The sequence below is a fragment of the Oratosquilla oratoria genome, chromosome 17 (genome assembly GCF_046742065.1).
Source record: "Oratosquilla oratoria isolate Oo_2021 chromosome 17, ASM4674206v1, whole genome shotgun sequence".
NCBI classification, from domain to species: Eukaryota; Metazoa; Arthropoda; class Malacostraca; order Stomatopoda; family Squillidae; genus Oratosquilla; species Oratosquilla oratoria.
In genome coordinates, this window is record NC_134793.1 from 4,723,898 (window position 1) to 4,735,242 (window position 11,345).

General features: G+C 42.8%; 1 protein-coding gene across 1 annotated transcript; it reads left to right on the forward strand.

The window, feature by feature from the left end:
- The first annotated feature begins 2,519 nt into the window (after positions 1-2,519).
- On the forward strand, positions 2,520-4,181 carry LOC143034140 (BTB/POZ domain-containing protein 6-B-like). Its single transcript, XM_076200087.1, has 2 exons — positions 2,520-2,627; positions 2,736-4,181. The coding sequence occupies exons 1-2, from the start codon at positions 2,532-2,534 to the stop codon at positions 3,156-3,158; spliced, it is 519 nt and encodes a 172-aa protein (XP_076056202.1). The 5' UTR covers positions 2,520-2,531; the 3' UTR covers positions 3,159-4,181.
- The last annotated feature ends 7,164 nt before the right edge of the window (positions 4,182-11,345 follow it).

Below are 11,345 nucleotides of genomic sequence, written 5' to 3' on the forward strand. Positions count from 1 at the left end.
ACGGATTGTGCTCGTATAAAATCAAAGTCGAAGAATGGGACAAACCAGCAGCCAAGCGGAAAGCGATAAAACTAACAGACGATTAACCAGCAGGAAACGGGACCGCCTGCTCCCATGTGGGCAGCGAGTTAACCACTCCGTCCCGTTTCCGCGATCTAAGTGACGCGACGCCCGGCTCGAGCTAGCCGGGTAAGAAGGGAGGGGATAGGGAGGGGGAGGTGGGGTCGACAATGCGCATGCCTGCACAGAGCCGGGAATTTTAAATTTCCGATGATTTTGGCGGAAAATTCAAACCACACTCAACCTTCGGGAAATGGCCATATGACCAGGAGTGTGGTATGGGATTATCGCTATAGCTTCGCTGTGCAGGTTTCTTTCAGCCGATAACGTATCTTTTGGGGTGCAATATTTCATAAGTAACACAATTACCAATAAAAGTCATATTTTGATGTACCATTTATTATTTGATAACTAGTTCTATGATTTTTAAACAAAAGTTTGAGTTTTTGAATGTTTTGAACAGCCCACTGATATGTAGAAAAAAATTCCTCATGCCCTTGTGCAGTTGCCACATGCCGCTATTTTTCAACGTTTTGGTACAAAATTCTACGAAACGGCAACCCTACGCCAGTACACTGTCTGTTGCTATTTTTTCAGTGCTGGGGGATCAAGAAATTATTACATCAGTCCTTGTGATTTATCTATACTAAAATTCAATATCTAAAAATCTAGTACAGTAGAAAAATAAAATCAACACAGTACGAGTATAAATGAATAAACAAAACAGCTTTCGCAGTTCAAAGGTCACAATACACAAGTGAGATACTTTTTTTTTCTCAAAACTCCAAGGAAAGTAAATAAACAAGCATTGCCGATCATTCCCATTAAATATTTTTGCTCTTAAAATTGAATTTAGGCAACAGAAACTATTTTTCAACTTTGATTAGACCGTCTCCACTTCGAAAACAGCTTCGGCTATCATCAGAAAATTTCGGAAGTGTGACGTATCAGTAGCCAAACTTCGCTGCTCACCCGCCATTGTTAAACATTGAATCTATTGAATAGTTGTGAGAAAATTGAATAGATTATGGTCTATTGTGTAGCTGCCGAGTATAAAAACGATTAAGGAATATACCAACAGATCCAACACTGCAAATTCTCAGTGCTCTAAGGAAGAAACCTATTACCACTTCTGTTTTTGTTCTTTCATCATGTGCGCTGTAGAAGTGTATTAAATCGTCTTTATTTGTGGGCTTCCTGTAAACTCTGAAAAGAGATTCTTTACAGTTTTTTATTATTTCGGAGTCCAGAAAAGGTAGGCGGCCGTGAGACTCAACCTCAGTAGTGAGCTGAATATGAAACCTGAGGTACTCCTTACCTCTAATGGCCCTCCTCAGCCACCCCTCTAATAGTTCCTTCTCCCTTGCCTGTCAAACCTTGTGATTAATTTCATACCTGGCTCAGAGAATGGAGTTTAGCGTGCTAGGCTTGTGGGGGAAGGGGGGCCCCCCCTTGCCCTAGTAGGGCCCCTTACTGAGGATAACCGTTGCCCAGCCCCACGGAGTGAGGTGTTTTTAAAACAACACACAGTGTTTAGCGGTAGAAAACTTGCGCTACGCGAAAGTATCCTTTGGTAAGGAGTACCTCAGGTTTGTATCAGGGAAATATTAATTTTCCTGCGAAAATTACATTTTTCCAATCTCACACTCTTTTTTGAACCAGGCCTGTTTCTGTTTCCTTCCATTAATCTTTACATATTTGTTCAGTCCCAGGTTGTAAATGTCAAGAAAGGTTCCCATTTTCTTATTATTCCCATGGTATGCATATATGTATTAATGTGTATACAGAATGGAACACTAAGATTAATGACAGGATTCACCATAACCACCCCTATTGGATACCTGCATACAGAAACCGAAATCCTCCCCATAGAAAACTACTTGAAAATGAACAGGAACTCACCAAAACCCTACACACTATACACCCTGCACACTATGTTTTAGAAGCACCTTTAACAGAATGAAAAAAAAAAAATAAATAAACAGGACCATATTACTCAAATATTATAAGAGACTGCTTATACCACAGAAAACATCTGGAGAAAAAGCACATACACTTAAATCACTAAACAAGTGCTTCAAGACAGTCCATCAAACTCAATACTCCAAAAACAACCCCCAGACATAAGCCCCATAGAAAGAACCCTCCCGCACCTGATAACCACACTTGCATGATTGTGCTCATGACACCATTTAGCAATAAAACAGTAACACTGTTGATGAATTTATATTGGATAAGACAGAATATAGGTGTTGGAATGCAGTTCACATCAAAATAGATTGTTTTGAAATAAGGACGCATAATTCAAATTATGCGCCATACAAGTATATTCAACCAGGGAATCACTGATGGAAAGGCCAGTGGTTATGCGAGTGTTTTCATTGACATAACTAAATCATAGGATATTTTCAGACAGCAATTGAAGAGCTAAAATGGCCAATTCAGGAACGGGCAAGGAGTGGCAGCTTTTAATGAAGAATAGTAAGGAGCGTCTGCAGTATATGTACACACCGGATGAGAACAGTGACCTAGACATTGTATTTCCAGAGTATGAGTTAACCTTCAAGGTAGGTCTGGGGGGACTCGCATTCAAAATTTCCTCCTTCAGGAAGGTGGATGAGGCTTTCATACTAGTTGCCCAAAGAAGACTTTGAAGTAATCCATGACTCCCCCAGGCCCACAGGGTGATCCTGTCTATGAGCTCCTCTGTGTTTGGCACCATGCTGATGGGACCCCTGGCTACTGAGAAGGAGCTCATCCTTCCAAAGGATTCCCCTCATGCTTTCCAGAAACTTTTGGATCACATTTACGTGGATCAGATGGATCTAGAGTCTGTTAAACAGGCTCTTGAGGTGTATGCCATTGCCCACAAGTACCGGATGTTCTCTGCAAGGGAGACTTGTATGTGTGGTATGTTGACATACCACTCGGCCAGGACTGGCACAGAGCTGGGCTATATTAAACACAGGTGGGTTGGCTCTCTTTATTATGTCTCAAATGTTTCGGAGTCTGACTATAAGGGGACACTGAACTGTGGCAAGTACTTACTCTGGAGATTGCCTTACACGTGGCGTATGGACTGCTTCACTGTCAGCTGACACCGCGTCGCGTCTGTTCCCTGGACCTACACGATTGAACTGACCTTCAGTGCTTGGAGTCCTTGCCTTTTAAAGCTGCCCAGCGGCCAGATGCTATGCGTGGTCCAATCAACTTCTAGGCCTACCCCACGCGGTCTACGGTGGGCGGAATCAGCCCGGACAAGGGTGCGTTCATTGTCCGCGTGGGCACTCCGTGTGGGCACTGACCAGCATTCCGCGTGGGCACTGACCAAACCACGCTACTTCTTGGCGCCAAACCAGGTCCAAGCCACGCCACTCTTTGGCGCCAAACCAGGTCCAAGCCACGCCACTCTCTGGGTCACCATACGCGCCAAAACCAACTTGCCACATTCCTCCCCCCGCCAAAAAGTCAACGACTACCGAAACAACAAAAAAACAATCTACTCTGGCGTGAGGGAAAAATCGATGCGTACGCGTCAGGAGGTAACACACCAAAGTGCGTTCCCTAAAGACAGCAATCACATCGATGAAAAAACCCTTCGCGACACACGTGCCAACAAAAAATATAATGGTAATGCAAAAAAAAAAAAAAAAAAAAAAAAAAAAAAATAGGAAGAAGAGAACGGAGCAGATGTGTTGGTCGTGCGTAGGCGTGAGGTCCTTCTGTCAACGTGGTGGGAACTCCGCGCTGGTGCTCATAATGCTGCTGGCTGCAATTTTGTCCTTCGTAGATCTGTAAAAAATATCAGCAGCATTAACTTTTGCACAGGAGGGGTATATGCGTGGATCATAACCACAATGGATATGTACAGAATACACTATTATCAAGAGTCATTATTATCAAGAAAATTGCTAACAGTAGGATAATAATGCACTACGCGCCTTGCCAGTGATCTCATAGAGCTGTTCCATGCTCCACGTTCTCGCCTGTGATGATGCGACGTGCTGTTCCATGGTGGTCCCCCGCTGGCAGGAAATTGCTGTTCCGACTCGGGGTGAATGGGGAATATGTGGAGAAGTACAAAAAGAGACGGCAGAAATTTGTTTCCATGGATGGCGTGGGCGCCGACATAAAAAAGAAAAAAAGAAAAAAAAAGAAAGATTTTTTTTTTTTTATCAAAGATTGTGTTTATTAATCATTATTATTATTATTATTACTATTATTATTAAAAAAAAATTGGGGGGGGGCCTTGCAAACCAAATATGGACAAAAGAAGAAGACCTGAAAATGAGAAAAACATAGTTCTAATGATCATCTCACGTGCTATGTGACACACGGAGCAGTTATAAGACCTTTGAATCGGCGTGCTAATGTGAGCCGCCATTATCCTCCTGGAGGTCCAGGGGTTCCTTCTCGTGTGTGGGGAATGCTCTCCTTACGTTTTTGTTCTCACACACAGAGAGATTTCCTTCTTGCCGGATTCTGTCCGTGTGGACAGAGAACTCACGTCCTGATTTTATATTTTTAATTGAGTATATTACATCACTCACCCTTTTGGTGATCCTATATGGGCCCTGGAACAATGGTTGTAGCTTTTTACTTACCCCCTGTTTAGGTCTTGTTGTGACATAAACTCTATCACCAAGGGCAAGCTGTTTTATGCGTGTCCTCGGCCGTTTGGTGTGCCTTTCAACTGTGGCAGCTTCGATGAACTGTTGACACCGGTCAAAACATGAATTTGCTACGGCCATTGTTTCGGCCGATAACTTGTCCATATTATACAATGGGACATTTGGCCTCGTGAACTCCGTTATAGGGAGGACAGGGTCTCTGTGGAACAAGAGGAAATACGGGGAATCCCGCAGGACTCTATGATATGCAGAATTGTAGGCTAAGACCGCTAAAGGGAGCATTTGATCCCAGCCTGTTTGATTGTCCTGCACAAGGGACCGTAAGATTTTTATGATGGTGCCATTGACTCTCTTAACGATCCCGTTGCTCGAGGGATGGCAAGGAGTGATCTTGTGATGCTTGATGTTCGCCATTTCCATCACCTCTTTGAACGTGTCGTTTATGAATTCTCCTCCCCCATCAGAGATCACCTGTCTCGGAGCACCATGTATTGCCAGGACGTGGTCCAGGAAGGCTTTGGCTACAATCCGCGCTTCTTTAGAGTTGATTGGTACAGCAACCAAGAAGCGGGTCAGAACATCGACAACTGTCAAAATGTATTTCGCACCATGTAAGGTGGTGATTAATGGGCCAATAAGGTCAACATGGACCCTTTCAAATGGAGTGTTTACGTCAGGGAACTGTCTAAGTGGAGCTGGGAGGTCATAGGAAGGTTTACACATGATGCAGATTTTGCATTTCTTTAAGAATTCCTTCACATCCTCCGTCATTCTCGGCCAAAATGCAAATTTTTGTAGCCGTTCCAGAGTAACTTGGACTCCGCCATGGCCCGCCATGGCCCGCCATAGGAAGGCAATGTGCAATACGTAAGGCTGCTGCCTTTGCTCCTTCAGGGCATACCAGTCGAAGCTCCTCTAACTGGTACGCATTTCTACGCGCATGATATAGGAGTCCGTCGGGTAGGAGTCGAAACTCCCCTATCGGAACTCGTAAGCGCGGAATTTTAGGAACTCCTGACGTGGCCCCTCGGAGGTACTCTTTAATCCGACCCCAATCAGGGTGGGCATCTTGCTCCTTGCAGATGGTTACCTGGTCTCACGTGATGGTATCCTCCTCAGAATTTGGCTCAGAGTTACCCCGTCCACGCGTGGATATGTGGGAAATTATGAAATCATCTATAGGATGGTCAGCCCCCCGTATCCGAGAGAGTGCGTCCGCGACAACATTCAGTCTTCCTGGGATATATGTGACTTCGATATCGAAGTCGGCGATCGCCATTTGCCACCGGAGAATCCGAGTGTTTGTGCCCTTAGCAGTGAAGAGCCAGACCAACGGTCTGTGATCGATCAAAAGTCTTACCGGGTATCCCATAATCAGCGGGCGATTGATCCCGAGACCGTACACTGCCGCTAACGCCTCCCTCTCTATTGTACTGTAACGACGCTCGTGTTCGTTCAGAGTGCGATTGAAATAGGGGAGTTGGCGTCTCCTACCTTCGTCATCCTCTTGCTGAACCACGCCCCCAATCGCCGAATCACTGGCGTCAGTAGTAAGCAAGAATTTCCTATTAAAGTTAGGATAAGGAAGGACCACTGTGGATGACAAATGGGACTTGAGGAACTCAAATGCATCTAACTGAGGAGGTGTCCAAGGACCAAGCTCAGGATTCTTGTGCTTCCCTGCTACGTCACCCTTTGTCATATCTACCAGAGGCAAGGAAATGGCCGCAAAGTTCGGAATGAATTTGCGGTAGTATCCCGCTAAACCGAGAAATGAAAGTAGCTCTTTCATACGCACCGGCCGGGGAAAAGTTTTGATAGCTTGGACTTTATCATTCTGAGGCTTTATCCCTTCCTGGGATATAACATGACCCAGGTAAGCGACCTCCTTCTGGAAGAAATGACATTTCTCCAACCTCAAAGAGAGGCTTGCCTCTTGCAATCTCCGAAGGACATCCTCAAGATTCTTGAGGTGGTCGACCCAAGATGTTCCCAGAACGATAATATCGTCCATGTACACCATCGCACTAACCCCTAACAGGCCCGAGAGCACCTGGTTCATCACTCTCTGAAAGCACGATGGAGCGTCTTTAAGCCCAAAAGGAGAGACGTAAACTCGTAATGCCCTTCAGGCGTCGAGAACGCCGTTTTCTCACAGCTACCTTCCGCTAATGGGATTTGAAGATACCCTTGCTTGAGATCAAGCAGTGAGAATATGACGCTGGAGCAGAGATTTCGAAGCATGGAGTCAATGTGTGGAAGAGGAAACCTATCATCAAGGATGTGTCTGTTTAGAGCACGAAAATCAAGACAAAGACGAAGGCTTTTATCCTTCTTAACAACCGGAACAACAGGAGCATTGTAAGGAGAACGATATGGGCGAATGATCCCCTTAGTGAGCATATCACTAATCTGTTCCCTTATCTCCGCTCTATACATCTCAGGAATGGGATAAGATTTGCGGTAGACTGGAGGTCCAATGGTCCGGATCTCGTGTAGGAAGTGAGGCGTCACAGTAAGTGGATCCCCTGGCAAGGCGAAAACATCGCCATATTTGACCACTAAACCGGTCAGAGCAACGTATTCCTTGGTATGCCTATTTGGAAAAAATTTCCCAAATTACAAAGGATTACAAAGGCGGAGCATGCCGACAGGAGACCTTTTGATCCATATCTAGGTCGGATGCGAAAAAAAAAATCATATCAATAATAAAACAATAAATAAAAACTATAATAATGTAAATAACAAATAAAATACATAAATAAATGCATAGGTATAGTTAAATAATAAACAAACAGGTAAATAGTAAATAATAATAAATTGACATATAACTAATAATAAATGAAAATCAGACAGACAAATGATAACAAAACAAAAACAAATAATATAACATAAATTATAATCATTACAGCATCTTACTTAGGTATTTTTCTAACTGATTCTTAAAGCTTCGAACTGAACTACATTGCACTACCTGTTCAGGAAGTTTATTCCATTCATTTACTACACGGTTGGCAAAGTTGTTTCTACCTACTTCTAAATTGAATCTATTTCCGGATAGTCTGAGACCATTGTTTCTTGTCTGATTCTCATTCAATGTGAAAATTTTGTCACTTTTGATGTTGTCAATTCCCTTTAAAATCTTAAAGACCTGTATCAAGTCACCTCTGAGTCTACGCTTTTTTAGGGAAAACAGATTCACGTGATTTAGTCGATTTTCGTATGATTTATTTTTGATATTTGGAATCAGTTTTGTGGCTCGCCGTTGTACTTTTTCCAGTCTGTCAATGTCTTTAATGAGATTCGGTGACCATACAGAAACAGCATATTCCAAATGTGGACGAACTAACGATTTATATAGCTTGTTAATGAGTGATGGACTTTTGAAATCAAAAGATCGCGCAATCAGATCTAGAATCTTATTTGCTTTCTCAGAGGCTGAAATACATTGCTTGGATGATTTGAGGTAGTTACTATTGATTACTCCGATATCTTTTTCACTTTCCTCTTTTGTTAAATAATTACCAAATAAATTGTAATCGTACTTACTGTTATATAAACCTATGTGCATAATCTTGCATTTAATTGTGTTATTTTTCATTAGACACTTTTCAGTCCATTGCTGTATTTGATCTAAATCTTCTTGAATATATTATTTGTTTGAGTGATCTTTTGACACTGAGCACAGTTTTGTATCATCAGCAAATTTGGAAACAGTAGATTTTAGTCCATGGTCTATATCATTTATATATACTATGAATAGAAGTGGCCCAAGAACGGAACCCTGAGGAACTCCACTTGCAACATTCTTCCATCCAGAAGTTTTTCCATTTAAAACAACTCTCTGTTTTCGACCATTCAACCAATTACTAGTCCAACCTAATAGGCTACCACTTATTCCATGCAAAGCTAATTTAGTAAGTAGTCTTTCGTGTGGGACGGTATCAAAAGCTTTTGCAAAGTCTAGATATATCAAATCTATATTGTTTCTTTTGTCATAATTCGAGATAACTGTGTTGTAGAATTCGAGTTAGTCACGCATGAACGTTTCCGTCTGAAACCATGCTGGCTATCATTTATCAAACGGTTACTTTCTAAATGATGTTCGATAGCATCTCTGATGATAGTTTCCATTATTTTTCCTACGATTGAAGTCAAACTGATAGGCCTATAGTTATTTGGTTTCTTTTTGTCACCTTTTTTGAATATGGGAGTAACGTTAGCTAGCTTCCATTCTCTTGGGACATCTCCGGATATGATTGATTTCTTGAAAATAATTTCTAATGGAACAACAATCTCATTTTTCATTTCCTTTAAGATTCTTGGATGCCAACCGTCAGGGCCTGGTGTTTTATTAACTTTGAGTTTGTCTATACACCTTTTAATTTTTTCTTTTGTTATATTTACCGTAGTGAGTAAGTTTACCCCAGACTTTTCACAGGTTTCAGTTTGGAATTCACTTTGAGGTGTTTCGTTTACGAATACCGAGCTAAAATAATTGTTTAAGATATTACACATTCCTTCATTTGAATATTCAAGTTGACCGTCAGCAGATAATATTGGACCAATGTGATTCCTAACAACCTTTTTATCTCTAATGTAACTATAGAATTCTTTGGGATTCTCTTTGGATTTATCAGCGATGTTCATTTCGTATTGTCGTTTTCTTTTCCATATTGTCTTTTTTTAAATCGTTCTATATTGATACATAATTTTCATAGTCATTAGATGCACCCGAGCACTTATATTTCTTATAAGCCTGTCTCTTTTTAGCAATACTTTTTTCAGTTTCTTTGTCGAGCCACTTTGGGCGAGCCTGATTTGGGGGACGTCTGTCCTTAGAAGGAATGTAAGTATGAATCATCTTAGTGAACGTATTTTGAAATATTTCCCACATCTGATCTACAGGTCTTTCGTTTAATTTTGCCTCCCAATCTGTAAGCTGAAGCTCCTGACGTAGTCCTATGAACTGAGCTTTACTGAAATCGGGTATTTTAGAAACAAGTATCTATTCTAAAATTGTTTAGGAGTTTGAATCTAACTAAGTTGTGATCGCTATTTAAAACAGATTCACCGACTTCTACATCAGTTACCATGCTTTCGCGGCTAGTGATCAAAAGATCGAGTAAGTTTCCATGTCTTGTGGGCTCTTTTACATGCTGAATTAAGTAATTGTCACCAAGAAAATCAATCAAGCGACTACCTATATGGCCATGTTCAAGGGTCATCCAATCAATGTCAGTAAAATTGAAATCACCCATTATCAATAAATCCCGGTTGCAGAAACTAGACAGTTCTTGAAATAACAGTTGGTCGTCTGCTAATGATAATGTCTTTGGCCTATATATTACACCTGTATTCATTTTTTGTCCATTTGTTTGGGTTAACTCAACCCACAAACTATCATATGCATCCTGTTTCACTTTCTCTAAAACAAAACACCCCCACCTTTCTTGTGGTTTCTATCCTGATGAAAGTGTTTAAATCCCGCAATATTAAATTCAGCTTCGAACTCTGTACCATTTAACCATGTCTCAGTTATTCCTATCACCACGCGAGCTATCCACTACGTTCGATGCCTGCACCGTTCCCACTGAGACGTTAGTTCCACCGTCTACTAACGCAATCTCACCTAAGAGGGTAAGTTCCCCAACCACTTGGTCTTTGGGAATCTCACTGGTATCTGTGCTCAAATTCAGGAATGGAACTCTGTACCAAGCCTTCCCATTTCCATTCTGAGCAGCTCTACTACTCCCTGACCGAGCAAGCTGGCGCCTTCGACGTATGGGCATGCTGTAAACAGCGCCGAGACGACCTGACCTGCGGGAGCAAGCTTGTCTGCTTTCTCAAGAAACAGGGTTATGGTGCCTCCTGAAAAGCCCAATGAGCCTCACCGGTCTTGACCGGGAATGTGGCTTTCTTACTTACCCCCTGAAGACTATCTTGCTCTTCGCACACGGCGATGAACGGTGTTGAGGACTGGACCGTTCTCGTGAGGATAACAGGGATATCCTTGTCGTTCACCTTGAACGTGAGAGGAGTAAAGGTCAACGACAACTTATGAGCCGCGAGGAAATCGAACCCAAGGATGAGTTTTGACGGAAGACCATCAGCAGGGATGTTAAAGAAAGAATGGCCGAACGGAAACCCAGCGAGACGAAAAGGAACGTCAACCTTGCCAAGATTTGGCATCTCTGCTCCGTCGGCCACTATGATTCTAGTGGTACCGACCTGGGAGCCTTCTACGGTGGCAGGCAAAATGCTCTTATGAATAAGAGATACTGCCGCTCCCGTATCCAGGAGAGCACAAACCGACTTCGGAGCATGGGGCACCAACAATGTGACATCGACCATGGCTAAGCCGCCACCAGTGGTGTGGGAGCTGGCCAAATCGACGTGGATAACTTCCACGTGCGGCCGTCGCTCGACCATTACCTCTGGGTATATTTCCCCTTGCGCTGGCCGTTTTTTGACGAGCCACTCTCCGCGAGACTTCTCTGAGCCTCGTGGTCAACACTCGTATGAGCGGTTTCGCTCTTCCAAATCCGCCCCGCACCCTTGCATGAGTGGCAATCTGTGCACTCACGACCGCGTGGCCTATAGTAGCAAGCATCGGTCTCTGTGGCCCACCTTTTTACAGTGGGTGCAAAATGG